Source organism: Thalassophryne amazonica, chromosome 19 (assembly GCF_902500255.1).
Source record: "Thalassophryne amazonica chromosome 19, fThaAma1.1, whole genome shotgun sequence".
NCBI classification, from domain to species: domain Eukaryota; kingdom Metazoa; phylum Chordata; class Actinopteri; order Batrachoidiformes; family Batrachoididae; genus Thalassophryne; species Thalassophryne amazonica.
The window spans coordinates 33277182-33293314 of NC_047121.1; the positions used below are offsets into that span (position 1 = coordinate 33277182).

At 42.0% G+C, this 16133-nt stretch overlaps 1 protein-coding gene across 3 annotated transcripts in view; it reads right to left on the minus strand.

Moving 5' to 3' along the window:
* Nucleotides 1-1648: 1648 nt before the first annotated feature.
* pacs2 (phosphofurin acidic cluster sorting protein 2) overlaps nt 1649-16133 on the minus strand; it is a 157077-nt gene continuing 142592 nt past the window's right edge. For all 3 annotated transcript variants that reach the window (XM_034194999.1, XM_034195000.1, XM_034194998.1), the window contains 6 exons: nt 15692-15734; nt 15365-15407; nt 12505-12640; nt 12115-12335; nt 11656-11769; nt 1649-3485 (listed from right to left, as the gene is read on the minus strand). In XM_034194999.1, the coding sequence (XP_034050890.1) occupies nt 3367-3485; nt 11656-11769; nt 12115-12335; nt 12505-12640; nt 15365-15407; nt 15692-15734 (676 nt within the window). In that variant the 3' untranslated portion in view covers nt 1649-3366. The remainder of the gene's footprint in view (nt 3486-11655; nt 11770-12114; nt 12336-12504; nt 12641-15364; nt 15408-15691; nt 15735-16133) is intronic.

The window sequence follows — 16133 nt, forward strand, 5'->3', positions numbered from 1 at the left end:
GACACTCCACCGACCTGAAGAGGGCAAAGCACCTTTTTCCGGTCGAGAACCATGGCCTCGGATTTGGAGGTGCTGATTTTCATCCCGGACGCTTCACACTCGGCTGCAAACCGCTCCAGTGCACGCTGAAGGTCCTGATTTGACGAAACCAACAGAACCACATTGTTATGTGGTTCCCAAACCAGACCCCCTCTACACCCTGGCTGTGCCTAGAAATTCTGTCCATAAAAATAATGAACAGAACTGGTGACAAAGGGCAGCCCTGGCGGAGGCCAATGTGCACTGGAAACAGGTTTGACTTACTACCGGCAATGTGAACCAAGCTCCTGCTGCGGTCGTACAGGGACCGGATAGCCCTTAGCAAAGAACTCCGGACCCCGTACTCCCGGAGCACTCCCCACAGGGTGCCCCGAGTGACACGGTCGAACGCCTTCTCCAGATCCACAAAACACATGTGGACTGGTTGGGCAAACTCCCATGAACCCTCGAGCACCCGATGGAGCGTGTAGAGCTGGTCCAGTGTGCCGCGACCAGGACGAAAACCACACTGCTCCTCCTGAATCCGAGGTTCGACCATCGGTCGAATTCTCCTCTCCAGTACTCTCGAATAGACCTTACCGGGGAGGCTGAGGAGTGTGATCCCCCTATAGTTGGAACACACCCTCCGGTCCCCCTTCTTAAACAGAGGGACCATCACCCCGGTCTGCCAATCCAGAGGCACTGTCCCCGATCGCCACGCGATGTTGCAGAGGCGTGTCAGCCAAGACAATCCCACAACATCCAGAGACTTAAGGTACTCAGGACGGATTTCATCCACCCCAGGAGCCTTGCCACCAAGGAGCTTTCTAACCACCTCGGTTACCACCTGGTTAGCCTTGGACCAAACTACTCCAAACTCTAATCGCCTCTAAATATCTATCCATGGCATATTCCAACCAAGTTTGACTCACACAGGCTTCTTCGTGGGCAGCACGGTGGATTGGTGGTTATCACCGTTGCCTCACAGCAAAAAGGTCATGGGATCGATTCCCACCTGTGGCCTTTCTGTGTGAAGTTTGCATGTTCTCCCAATGTGTTTGCGAGGGTTTCCTCCGGGTGCTTTGGCTTCACCCAACATCCAAAGATATACAGGTCAGTTGGACTGGAAAATTTAAATTGTCCATAGGTGTGGGGGTGAATGTGTTTGTTTGCCTATATGTGGCCCTGCAATAGACTGGCATCCTGTACAGGGTGTACCATGCCTCATGCCCTATGACTGCTGGGATAGGCTCCAGCCCCCTGTGGCCTTTAATTGGAGTAAGCGGTTGAAGATAAGTGAGTGAGGCTTCTTGGTTGTTGAGATATCCATAAAAAGTACATAAAAAACTACTCTAAAATCAAATCACCTGTAGATATTTGTCAAAAGTAATATTCCCACCAAGTTTGATGGAAATCTGTCTCTCTCTCTCTCTCTGTCTCTCTCTCTCTCTCACACACACACACACACACACACACACACACACACACACACACACACACACACACACACACACACACACACACACACACACACACACACACACACACACACACACACACACACACACAGATCATCAGATCCTCAAGTAGGAAATACAATTTAATAACTCACACAGCAAGTAAATTTTAGTGTGTAGTTTTATTACTCCCAGTTTTGGAATTACAATGGTTTTCTTTCAAGAGCTTTAAGTATCAACAAGTCTTTCAAAGACAACAGATGAACCAAACATCAACAACGTCCTCTGCGTCGAGAAACAAACAACTGTATCCTGTCATTTTAATGAATTAAAAAGCGCATTTTGGAGCCAAATGACTACAATGTGAATTTCCCTTTTAGTACGATGCGCTGGGAATTTATTTTAGCGACATATGAATGAACAGGTATGACCGCATAATTTATGTTTTCAAATCAGTGCATTGTATAAAGATAATTTGTTGTCGTAACATCAGACTCAGCACCATGTTAGCCAGGCATATTTATTCTGATTTGTCAAATTAAGCAATTTAGGCACTTATCAAGATGTTGGCAATTATTACGATGAAACTGCTGCTGAATGAAATGTCAATAATATACACTGTCATGTTTTATTTTTTTATTATTAACAGTTGGGTAATGTACTGACAAAATAGGAAAGTAATTTCTTTTAAATGTTAACATCATATACACATTCAAGACTAAAATTACAAAAATATGAAACTAAAATGGAATGGATCTAATTGTACAGCAGCAATCAGTCAATGGTACCTGCAAGATTCCCGGGCCAAGTTTAACACACTAAATCTCTAACGGACGAACGTTTAAAAAGTGCTTTACACTGAAGTACCTTCAATACATTCACCTCTCTACTTAATGCAGTCATCTAAAATACCACAGGTAAAGAGCGAGCTGCAGCTGATTCCTTTAGCAAAATTAACATCTGCAAAAACACGGAGTGTGTTGGGAGGAGTGAGCAACCTGAGCAAATGGACTTATTTGTACAATACACATTATTTTCAATTTAGAATACATTTTTAATGTAAAATGCATTTAGCTTGACTTTGTGCTATCAGTATGTCTGAGAGTAGTTTTTTTTTGAATGTGTGCCCAGTTTTAAGTCAAACCTTTTGACATGTCAGTCAGTTTATCAGAAGCAGAAAAAGAAAGGGGATAAGAATGAAAACCACAGCTAACAGCAGCATCTAATCTACTAACAGTGGCATGTTATTATGCTAAGTTATAGCAACACAGTATTCAGTCGATTGCACATTAGACATCTTCATTATGTGCAGAAGGCTAAAGGTCAGGGGTCATTTAATTTGTCTTTCTTCAGGGTTAAAGTTGAGTTTGAAGTCAATCACTGCAGGTGAGAATTCAAAGTTTGTTTGTGTTAAAAACAAGAAGCCATAATCTGCTTCCAGTTTGTCCTTTTGTCCTTCCTTCAGTTTGCCTGTTGTATCATGTGGTGGACAAACATTGTAAACCAGCCTCTCGGAGGAAAAAAAAAAATGAGGGCAGGCGTCCATGTGGACAGTAATATAATATGCTAAAGGTCACCGCATCTTTAATTATTATTGAATTAGGGATTTTTTTTTCTCAAATATCTATAAAACATCATCAGCTGTTGTCTTAAAAGGCAGAGTAAAGAAATATTCCCTCAGCAACTCCGACTCAAGGTTTTCCTTAAATAGAAAACTTTTAAAAACCCTGTAAAACAGTAAATAAAATAATAAGACAAATGCCACAAACGAAAATAAGAGTTAAAGCAGCAGAATAGAAGTGTACAGCAGGGTGAAGGGAGCTTAAAAGCTGCTGGCATGAGGAGGAGGGAGGAAGGGGAGAGCTGTCCTCAGTGTCTCAGTCTCTGTCTGCTAATAAGGGCCTTTTGTGTGTCCGAAGATCCCAATGGGGAAGTGTTTGACATGCGAGGACCACTGCGCAGCCAGCTGGAAAAACTTCACATCGTTCCACTCGACGCCATCAATCAGCACTGCACAGGAGGAGATAGAAAACAAACATCACTGTGCATCTGTGACCCCAAAGTCCATCGGCACACACACGTTGGGGTGTGTGCCACCCCAACGTGTGTGTGCCGTGAGAGGTAATTAAAAATATAACGTAATGCTAAAATACCCTTGACCGTATGAGCGCTGTGTTCTTTATAATTTGTAGCTGTTTAATTAATTAGTAAGATCCTATTGTCTTACGTACAATTTGTACATGTCCAATAAAGTCCCTCTATCAGTTAATCAATCAAAAACAATATTTACATTTTAACAGCATCTGCATCAGGCCTGGCTTGTGTGTGTTTGTGTGTGTACATGAGCTTTTGACAAGAGTGGAAGTTGTGCAAATCAAAATATTTGTGCATTTGCTGGAATTAATGAGACAAATTTAACTCCATAGGAAGTTAGCTTTGAGTTAGCGGAAGTTAGCGTGCACGCTAATGTCCACAAAATGTCTTGTAAATGACTCCAGAGGTGTTATTAGGTTACAAAAACAGCATTTTGAGTTTTAGAAGTGTTTATTTCTTGCTAGCTCTTACATAATATATGAGGAAGAGGTTACCGTATTTTCCGGACTATAAGTCGCACCGGAGTATAAGTCGCACCAGCCACTTTATCCATTATAAAGAAAAATAAACCATAAATAAGTCGCACCGGAGTATAAGTCGCACCAGCAACTTTATCCATTATAAAGAAAAATAAACCATAAATAAGGTCCACTGGACTATATGTCCCATGGACATACAGGTATGTTAACATGAAAAGTTCAGATGATAATATTGTGACGGCTACCGTTTTCGGATGCATATTTCACCAGTCGCAACTTGTAATCTGCAGAGTATGATTTTCTTTTTGGTGGCATTTTTTCGGGCCTTCTCCGTTGTCTTGTTATGTTATTAGTAACGTTAAAATTTTTATTTTTCTATGGTAGTCAGAAGTCGCAGGAACAGTCACACAAGCCTCGAGTGCCCTCTCGTGAGCTGCATTTTACCTACAGATATGTTTGTATTTTGCGGACCACATTGCGAGCCGAACCATGCAGCGCCTACCTGCGCAGCTCACCACCCAGCGGTGTCGATCCAGCTCCTTCCAAGTGCAGACGCTAATCCTCCGCCGTCGCTCAGTGCTCCCATGCAGCTCTCAGCGTCAACTCTGCTCACACTGATATCCAAGGGTTGAAGCTGTCTTGTTAGCCGTCCCGGAATAAACACCATGTTCGTCTGCTTCAAACGCTTTTCACAATCATCGACGCCAGCTCCTTCCAAGTGCACACGCTAATCCTCCGCCGTCGCTCACCCAATGTTCCCACGCAGCTCTCAGCGTCAACTTAAACACTCTGCTCACATTGATATCCAAGGGTTGAAGCTGTTCTGTTCGCCATGCCGGAATAACAGCAAGCACCGTGTTCGTCAGCTTCACACGCTGTGGGTGAGGTGAGGAATACGCGTCCAACGTTCTGTTCTCTGATTGGTTCTCTGGTCTTTGGCTCTGAGTTTGGCTCTCACTGCGGTATTGTATCACTTCCTGTTCCGGAGCACAGCGGTGTTTTGCTGTATCTGTTAATTTTGGCTCTCTGTTGGGACTGTTTACACAGAGACTGCTACCTGCTGCTTTGGACTTTGAACTAATAGTCTTTTTCAAGACTTTTTTACTTTTTTACCTTTTTATTTTTTTTTTTTTTACTTTTTTACTTGACTCTACTGGTGGTTGTCTCTCACTGCGGTATTGTATCACTTCTTGTTCCGGAGCACAGCGGTGTTTTTCTGTATCTGTTAGCTGTTTGATCTGCGCAGTTAGATTGATCTAGTTATCTAGATTACGATTTGTTTCCCAGTGTAATCTTACGTGCCTTAACTAAAGCACTCCTTCTGCTGAATCACCTCTAAATTATTTACACATTATTCGCTTTGCGTGTTTTTAGGAATCCGCTAGCTTAGCGTAGCTACTAGCTCTTAGCCGATTTAGCATGGCGGCTTCTCCTGTCTCTCCCGCACTTTTCTGCTCTGGGTGTGAAATGTTTAGTTATTCCTCGGCCTCCTTTAGCAGTAATGGTACTTGTAATAAGTGTAGCTTATTCGTAGCTTTGGAGGCCAGGCTGGGCGAATTGGAGACTCGGCTCCGCACCGTGGAAAATTCTACAGCTAGCAAGGCCCCTGTAGTCGGTGCGGACCAAGGTAGCTTAGCCGCCGTTAGTTCCCCCCTGGCAGATCCCGAGCAGCCGGGAAAGCAGGCCGACTGGGTGACTGTGAGGAGGAAGCGTAGCCCTAAACAGAAGCCCCGTGTACACCGCCAACCCGTTCACATCTTTAACCGTTTTTCCCCACTCGACGATACACCCGCCGAGGATCAAACTCTGGTTATTGGCGACTCTGTTTTGAGAAATGTGAAGTTAGCGACACCAGCAACCATAGTCAATTGTCTTCCGGGGGCCAGAGCAGGCGACATTGAAGGAAATTTGAAACTGCTGGCTAAGGCTAAGCGTAAATTTGGTAAGATTGTAATTCACGTCGGCAGTAATGACACCCGGTTACGCCAATCGGAGGTCACTAAAATTAACATTGAATCGGTGTGTAACTTTGCAAAAACAATGTCGGACTCTGTAGTTTTCTCTGGGCCCCTCCCCAATCAGACCGGGAGTGACATGTTTAGCCGCATGTTCTCCTTGAATTGCTGGCTGGCTGAGTGGTGTCCAAAAAATGAGGTGGGCTTCATAGATAATTGGCAAAGCTTCTGGGGAAAACCTGGTCTTGTTAGGAGAGACGGCAGCCATCCCACTTTGGATGGAGCAGCTCTCATTTCTAGAAATCTGGCCAATTTTCTTAAATCCTCCAAACCGTGACTATCCAGGGTTGGGACCAGGAAGCAGAGTTGTAGTCTTACACACCTCTCTGCAGCTTCTCTCCCCCTGCCATCCCCTCATTACCCCATCCCCGTAGAGACGGTGCCTGCTCCCAGACTACCAATAACCAGCAAAAATCTATTTAAGCATAAAAATTCAAAAAGAAAAAATAATATAGCACCTTCAACTGCACCACAGACTAAAACAGTTAAATGTGGTCTATTAAACATTAGGTCTCTCTCTTCTAAGTCCCTGTTGGTAAATGATATAATAATTGATCAACATATTGATTTATTCTGCCTAACAGAAACCTGGTTACAGCAGGATGAATATGTTAGTTTAAATGAGTCAACACCCCCGAGTCACACTAACTGTCAGAATGCTCGTAGCACGGGCCGGGGTGGAGGATTAGCAGCAATCTTCCATTCCAGCTTATTAATTAATCCAAACCCAGACAGAGCTTTAATTCATTTGAAAGCTTGTCTCTTAGTCTTGTCCATCCAAATTGGAAGTCCCAAAAACCAGTTTTATTTGTTATTATCTATCGTCCACCTGGTCGTTACTGTGAGTTTCTCTGTGAATTTTCAGACCTTTTGTCTGACTTAGTGCTTAGCTCAGATAAGATAATTATAGTGGGCGATTTTAACATCCACACAGATGCTGAGAATGACAGCCTCAACACTGCATTTAATCTATTATTAGACTCTATTGGCTTTGCTCAAAAAGTAAATGAGTCCACCCACCACTTTAATCATATCTTAGATCTTGTTCTGACTTATGGTATGGAAATAGAAGACTTAACAGTATTCCCTGATAACTCCCTTCTGTCTGATCATTTCTTAATAACATTTACATTTACTCTGATGGACTACCCAGCAGTGGGGAATAAGTTTCATTACACTAGAAGTCTTTCAGAAAGCGCTGTAACTAGGTTTAAGGATATGATTCCTTCTTTATGTTCTCTAATGCCATATACCAACACAGTGCAGAGTAGCTACCTAAACTCTGTAAGGGAGATAGAGTATCTCGTCAATAGTTTTACATCCTCATTGAAGACAACTTTGGATGCTGTAGCTCCTCTGAAAAAGAGAGCTTTAAATCAGAAGTGTCTGACTCCGTGGTATAACTCACAAACTCGTAGCTTAAAGCAGATAACCCGTAAGTTGGAGAGGAAATGGCGTCTCACTAATTTAGAAGATCTTCACTTAGCCTGGAAAAAGAGTCTGTTGCTCTATAAAAAAGCCCTTCGTAAAGCTAGGACATCTTTCTACTCATCACTAATTGAAGAAAATAAGAACAACCCCAGGTTTCTTTTCAGCACTGTAGCCAGGCTGACAAAGAGTCAGAGCTCTATTGAGCTGAGTATTCCATTAACTTTAACTAGTAATGACTTCATGACTTTCTTTGCTAACAAAATTTTAACTATTAGAGAAAAAATTACTCATAACCATCCCAAAGACGTATCGTTATCTTTGGCTGCTTTCAGTGATGCCGGTATTTGGTTAGACTCTTTCTCTCCGATTGTTCTGTCTGAGTTATTCTCATTAGTTACTTCATCCAAACCATCAACATGTTTATTAGACCCCATTCCTACCAGGCTGCTCAAGGAAGCCCTACCATTATTTAATGCTTCGATCTTAAATATGATCAATCTATCTTTGTTAGTTGGCTATGTACCACAGGCTTTTAAGGTGGCAGTAATTAAACCATTACTTAAAAAGCCATCACTTGACCCAGCTATCTTAGCTAATTATAGGCCAATCTCCAACCTTCCTTTTCTCTCAAAAATTCTTGAAAGGGTAGTTGTAAAACAGCTAACTGATCATCTGCAGAGGAATGGTCTATTTGAAGAGTTTCAGTCAGGTTTTAGAATTCATCATAGTACAGAAACAGCATTAGTGAAGGTTACAAATGATCTTCTTATGGCCTCGGACAGTGGACTCATCTCTGTGCTTGTTCTGTTAGATCTCAGTGCTGCTTTTGATACTGTTGACCATAAAATTTTATTACAGAGATTAGAGCATGCCATAGGTATTAAAGGCACTGCGCTGCGGTGGTTTGAATCATATTTGTCTAATAGATTACAATTTGTTCATGTAAATGGGGAATCTTCTTCACAGACTAAAGTTAATTATGGAGTTCCACAAGGTTCTGTGCTAGGACCAATTTTATTCACTTTATACATGCTTCCCTTAGGCAGTATTATTAGACGGTATTGCTTAAATTTTCATTGTTACGCAGATGATACCCAGCTTTATCTATCCATGAAGCCAGAGGACACACACCAATTAGCTAAACTGCAGGATTGTCTTACAGACATAAAGACATGGATGACCTCTAATTTCCTGCTTTTAAACTCAGATAAAACTGAAGTTATTGTACTTGGCCCCACAAATCTTAGAAACATGGTGTCTAACCAGATCCTTACTCTGGATGGCATTACCCTGACCTCTAGTAATACTGTGAGAAATCTTGGAGTCATTTTTGATCAGGATATGTCATTCAAAGTGCATATTAAACAAATATGTAGGACTGCTTTTTTGCATTTACGCAATATCTCTAAAATCAGAAAGGTCTTGTCTCAGAGTGATGCTGAAAAACTAATTCATGCATTTATTTCCTCTAGGCTGGACTATTGTAATTCATTATTATCAGGTTGTCCTAAAAGTTCCCTAAAAAGCCTTCAGTTAATTCAAAATGCTGCAGCTAGAGTACTGACGGGGACTAGAAGGAGAGAGCATATCTCACCCATATTGGCCTCTCTTCATTGGCTTCCTGTTAATTCTAGAATAGAATTTAAAATTCTTCTTCTTACTTATAAGGTTTTGAATAATCAGGTCCCATCTTATCTTAGGGACCTCGTAGTACCATATTACCCCAATAGAGCGCTTCGCTCTCAGACTGCAGGCTTACTTGTAGTTCCTAGGGTTTGTAAGAGTAGAATGGGAGGCAGAGCCTTCAGCTTTCAGGCTCCTCTCCTGTGGAACCAGCTCCCAATTCAGATCAGGGAGACAGACACCCTCTCTACTTTTAAGATTAGGCTTAAAACTTTCCTTTTTGCTAAAGCTTATAGTTAGGGCTGGATCAGGTGACCCTGAACCATCCCTTAGTTATGCTGCTATAGACGTAGACTGCTGGGGGGTTCCCATGATGCACTGTTTCTTTTTCTTTTTGCTCTGTATGCACCACTCTGCATTTAATCATTAGTGATCGATCTCTGCTCCCCTCCACAGCATGTCTTTTTCCTGGTTCTCTCCCTCAGCCCCAACCAGTCCCAGCAGAAGACTGCCCCTCCCTGAGCCTGGTTCTGCTGGAGGTTTCTTCCTGTTAAAAGGGAGTTTTTCCTTCCCACTGTAGCCAAGTGCTTGCTCACAGGGGGTCGTTTTGACCGTTGGGGTTTTACATAATTATTGTATGGCCTTGCCTTACAATATAAAGCGCCTTGGGGCAACTGTTTGTTGTGATTTGGCGCTATATAAAAAAAATTGATTGATTGATTGATTGATTGATTGGTTATCGCGACCAGCGTGAACTATAGGATGGCCGTCATACTACAGTCATACTACAGTGCCCATGATGCATTGCATTTCCTTTTCCGGTGGCCATTTTAAAACATAGATCGACTCTGTCACGTAAAATTGTTTTGTTACAGTAAATTAATTGAGATCCTACCGGTATATTTTTCATTTATAAGTCGCACCGGAGTATAGGTCGCACCCCCGGCCAAAACATGTAAAAAAGTGCGACTTATAGTCTGGAAAATACGGTATATTTACACACAAACGAAGCATAGTTTTGTAGCTAGCTGTCAGCCTGTGATGTCACCATGCTAATGTCTGCAAAATGTCTTGTAAATAAGTTCAGAGGTGTTATTAGGTTCCCCCAAAAACGGCATTTTCAGTTTTAGAAGTGTTTATTTCTTGCTAGCTTTTACATAATATATGAGAGACATGTATAGAAACACACAAAACAAAGCAGGAGACCAGCCACTGACATCACGGTCCAGCTCTACGCTGATTGGCTGTCATGTCCGCCACTCAAAAACAAAACGGAACAGGTTGAAACAGAATGTGACATTTTAACCTTGCAAAATAGGTCAAGCTTAGCAATCTTTGAACTTGTCCAAGGTCTATGTCCCAAGAATGTTTCCTGTGGATTTGAAGACTCTGGCAGTAATCAGACTGGACTTATGATGAGCACAGACAGATGGACGGACAGATGCAAAGCCTTCGAAATATCACCATCATTAAAATATCATCATCATTTATTATAATAAATGTCTTTGAACTTCAACAAGTGATCTGAGCAGTTGAGATTCAAAGACATTCATTCTAAAGTGTGAGGACTAAAAACAGCTCTGATCATTCTTCCTGGTGCTCTGCTGCACACATAAGTCGTGTGTTTGTGTGTGAGAGAATGTGAGGCATCACTGTAAAGTGCTTTGAGTATTAAAGCACTGTATAAATCAATGCAGATCAGATCCTCCTGCTGCTGCTATAATCAGCGAGATGCTTCAGTCGTAATTGGCAGCCAGACTGTCGAGAGGCACCATGTGGTGCTCACTCCGTCCACAGTGGGAGCTCAGTGTGCGGCTCCACGCTCCTAACAAAGGGTGCACAGCCTGGACTGCCTGTATTCTCAGGGATTCAGACTTTAGGTCTCCCCGTCATGATCACAAAAATCAACATATTGTCCAATAAGATGAATTAGCATGTGGGACTGGAGATGAAAGTAGAGGAGTACACATTGTGTTCCCACTCTATAGTTAACAGTTCAGATCACAATGAAGTGAATTCCTGCTTTTGAGCTTTGGAGGTGGGGGCACATTGAGGGATGGCTTTTCGCTGTTAAAATTTCTAAAATTATCCTCTTTAAACTCAAACTGACCACAAATCTCCACAATATAAATGTAATAAAAATATCAAAGCCAAAATGATGGGTTGTATCAGTTGTGGCACCTTTATTGGGGAGTTCTCAAAAACTGGATGGCCATGAAAGAAGGAGCCTGGTGAGGGAGAAGGAAGCCACCAATACACACGTCGACTCTAGTGCAAGATTTGCATTTTGGATCATCAGTTTACACATCTTCATGGTGGGGGAGCAGAGAAGGATTTTCTTAAAAAGAGGACATGAAAGTTCAACTAGTTAGCCAGAAGGCAAACTATGAAAGTCTTTGTTTGAAAATCCTTCTCTATACCCCTCCACCATGCAGCTATGTGTGGGCACATTTGCCATATACACAGAATCCTACAATCACTATAAATATGTGTGAGTTCCCTGTGAGGAATGTCAGCAGGAGGTGTGGAGAAACGTACCTCGCAGCATGGTCTGCTGGTGCTTGGCAGTGCAGATAAGCCGGCTGATGCCCTCAATCACTTGACTCTTCGACTCCACCTCTTTGTCTTTGCTCTTTTTTGGCAGGAACATGACTGTCAGAAGGGAACGACAGCGATACAAGCTGTGAGTGAATGAAGGATGGTTCTGATCACAGAGGATACAGCTGTGATGACAACTTAGTGATATGATTTCCATCTTATTTTTTTATACTTCGGTGAAACAGCACCTACACCTCTACTTCAAAAAGCCAAAACTGTGGGTCTTTCCAAAGATATGTGCTCCATGAGTGGCCTCTCACTAGTCTAGCCCTCTTCCACTGTCTTTAGAGTCTTTCACAATTCTTTTAAAAAAAGCTTGCTAATGCGTTACTTTTCCTTTTTTGTCACAGTACCTACTTTCAAGCCTCCCTGTCTGTACTCAAACTCATGATATCTTACCTTTCTTATTCTTCTCCTTAGTCACCACCGTCATGGACATGGTAGGCTGGGAGCTCAGCTCTGCACCCCCCTGTGGCAGCCGGCTGACCTGCAGCGAGCGAAAATTGCACTTGAGAGTGTTTTTGGAGGAACAGTCCCGTTTCTCCACCTCTTTTTTTCTGTCTGTCGATGCCACCCAGTAGTCCACTTGAAGGCCCATCAGCTCCGTCTGGCCACTAGAACTGCAACAACAACATAGCGGGGATGACATTATAGAAGTATTTTTTTTTTTTTTTTTTTTTTTTTTGTTTCTTGATGTTTTCTGTAGATTAATATTTCAGGACAATTTTGCAAAGCAGCAACTGAAAATTCATTTGGTTTTGATTCCTGTCCATGACACTATAACTATACCTGTAAGTGCAAAACCCCGTGTTGATGGAGGGGGAGGAGGGTGGAGTAGGTGAAGCCTCTTTGAAAGCGGGCGACACTTGGGGGGGAGTGGAAGAAAGCAATGCTGACCCCAAAGGCATCGCATCATCTGAGTCCCCTGAAACAAGAATAACAACAACAACAAAAAGAGTTGAAAAAAAAAAATCCAAAATCAGCTATCAAAGCTCAAGAGGGCATTTTGAAATGTTCAAAACTATACAGGTAACTTTAAAAAAAATACAATAGTAGGTTATAAGTTAAAAACTCAACATATCCAGGATTAATATTAATCATTACTTTCAGGTTTCACCTTTTTTTTTTTAAATCAATGACCATTTTGTTCTGGCAATGTTCATGTATTCACAACCAGTTAGTGGCATATTAAGGTGCTCATTGGATCAGTCAACTATGGCACTTACTAGGGCTTAGCAAAATTGATAAAACTAAATATTATGATTTTTTCACTTCATATTTCAGAAAATTTAAAATACAAAAGCATTATGGGAAATACTTGTATACAGAATATGACCTCCAGGTCACAATGAGAACTTTGCAACTGAGTTTGATCAGGAGAAGAATCGCTTGATTTTGCACATTTGTTTGGGTGGCACTCCCGCACTTCACTCACAGGGCGTCACGCCAGGATTTTGAACTGTTCAAAGTTGGCGAGGTGACAAGACTTCTCCTAGTATGCTTCCAGTGCCGTTGCTGGTGTCGTGGGACCCTCTGAATGCACTTGCTGGGCCATGGCCTGCCATGTTTGACAAGTGGAGTCATTTATTTTTACATTCTTACAAGCTAGAGTTGTTTTGCTGACATCAGTCAGGAAACACAGTGTGATAGGGTTTAGTGTTTTTGTGCATATTTGGTGGTGATACATAATTCATAAAGTCCCAAATTGTCCTGAAGCCACTTAGTGTTGACAAGTAACAGGATCACATGAAACATAAATTGTGCAGTAATATTTTTGGGTTTTTCTCTATTACCTGATGAACCATCTGCAAACAGTTAAAGGACATGTCACACTGAAATCATAACAATTTAGATTTAGGCTGTTAGTGACGTCCGATGATCCACTGGGATTACTTTGGGCACTTCCGTGACCGGTTTCAAAGTATACGGCATTTGCAGCAAACAGTTACGGAGACTTCTAAAAACAAAGTACTCCTAAGTACTCTGGTGTTTCCAACAGGTGACATAGTTACTAAAAACATCCAAGTGTGTGCTTCAATGGAATGTATCTGCTAACGTTAATAACTGAGGCACAGATTAATTCCAAAGTTTACACAAGTGTGATGTTGTGTTATGACGATTTGTTTTTAAGTGATAAATGTTCATTTAGATACAGTCAGTAAAAACAGCAGCTGGGCGAAGGTTGTGTGCATCTGTGGCAATTAGTCATAAACACAGCCTGTTAAAAATGCTAATAAGTGTTGTATATAACTGTGAAAAATCTAATAAATATATATCTGTGTCATCACAGAGACATTCCACGTCCATTCAGCGGCAGCTGACATGCGGGTTAAAAAAGGTCCTTATAGAGATTGACAGTTTTATGACATTTGAGAGAGTCTCCAAGCTTAATAAGCCTTTTCAGCATCTCGGGCTAATGGGAAGACATCGGGACAAACAACTGCACATGCTTGACGGCAGACACGTAATCAACATAATATCACTTACTACCGCTTGCGTTAAATGGCATTTCTCATCAAACGTAAGCATAATAAATGTAATAAAAATAATAAAAAGCACTGACAGCTGCGCACATGGCTTTGTTTGTCCCGATAGCCGCTGACCGGAAGCGCACGCCGCACATGCGTACTGGTAATGCTGAAAAAGCTTATACTGATTATATATTGTTCAAATTCAGCCAGAAGTCTGTCTAAATTGGGGGTTAAAACAGCTGATGCGTGAGCACACACGTGTGCGCACATACACATGCACACACACACAAACACACCACATCCACAAACTCAAAGTAAAAAAAAAAATACTTTCATTGAAAGCTGCATTGAAAGGAACAAAGCAAAAGATGAAAAAAAAAAAAAAAATTAACATTCCACTGACACCAGTGTAAAGATTTCCAAATTAGTCCACAACAAGAAGAAGCCCTCACGCACACGTGTGATCGCAATTGTCATTACCAGCCATGGAACGGTCCACTCGTCCTTACTTGGATCCACACCCAGAGATCATTTTCAAGTTCCATTCAACCAGAGAATAATGTCCAACTCCACTTACTCCCAGGTTCTGATCAGCGCCCGCGTGCATAATGTATGATCGCAGCTCTGCCTTCAATTCAAATTCTGGCAGGATTGTGGCAAATTAGAGTCCATTATCTCCTGAAAATAGCATCTTCTGAGTTTTTCCAATACGATACATACATCTACGTGTCCAGACATGTCCATGATCCCAGCAGCATGCAGCTGTGACACAAACAGCAGCGTCACAACACTTTAAGTTCCAAAATCCGACAGACCCTGATAAAGTTACAAGTTCTGGGGTGAAGTGTGTCGTCTCCTCTGTAAATCTGAGCCACTGCTTTCAAAGAAAAGCGCCGAAACTTCATATTGGACATAGCCACATTTGTTTCCCTCTGTCTGTTTCTGTCTGGGATGTTTCTGTTTTGCTTTTAACTACATCACACACAGAGAAATGCAGAGAATTGCCGAGTGAGACGTTTTCCCGGAAATGCACCTGTTACCTCACTTCGGGAGAGGAATAAAAAACATCAGAAACCACTAATTATGAGCACATGTGTGCAGGGAGACTTACAATCATGTGTGTTGCTAACTGTGAAGTTAAAAAGCATGCGACATGTCCTTTAAAACTTTAGGCTTACCAGAAGCTACAGACGTCTGCTCCACAATGCCAACTTTCACCATCTGGGGAAGGCAATGAAAGAATTATTAGCTAAAAAAATAATGAGGAGTCTGTGTGGCTGAGGGCTCTGAGATCTACACCACATAACTTCAACATCCCTTGATTCTGACTATGGACCTTTGCTGTGTGACAATTCCCTTACTCTCTCCCTGTGTTTGCTGTAGGCTATAAACACCAAAAAACAATCACAACAAAACCCAAAACACACCAACTTGAGACATTTCAGGTCAAACATACAATGACAAAAGTTGAGGAGAGTGGCTATTTTAGGAAATAGGTTATTTACCCCAATAAAAGGGATGAATTTCTGACATGAATCTTCATCGGGGCTGTGGAAAGGCAGCAGAGAACAACAGGGTGCAGGTGAAAAAGAAGCAACGACAAACATCTCATCATGAACTGTACAGAAATGTGAAATACAAAAACTGAACTGATTCTTAAGAGATTGGGCAAAGAAAAGTACTCTAACCTAATGCTGCGTTTACACATAACGACGACAAGTCACGAATGCAACGAAGTACAGATTCTTGGCCGCTGATCACGTTTACACATAACGACGACAAGTCACGAATGCAATGAAGTACACATTCTTGGCCGCTGATCACGAATGTGATTATTCGGGGCAGAGGCGTCAGGTGTCCTCAGGAACTGCTGCAACCTGTTACCACACGTTACGATCAATGGCACGTGTTGCTGGAGAATTATCAGGAACCATTACGCACAGTCAA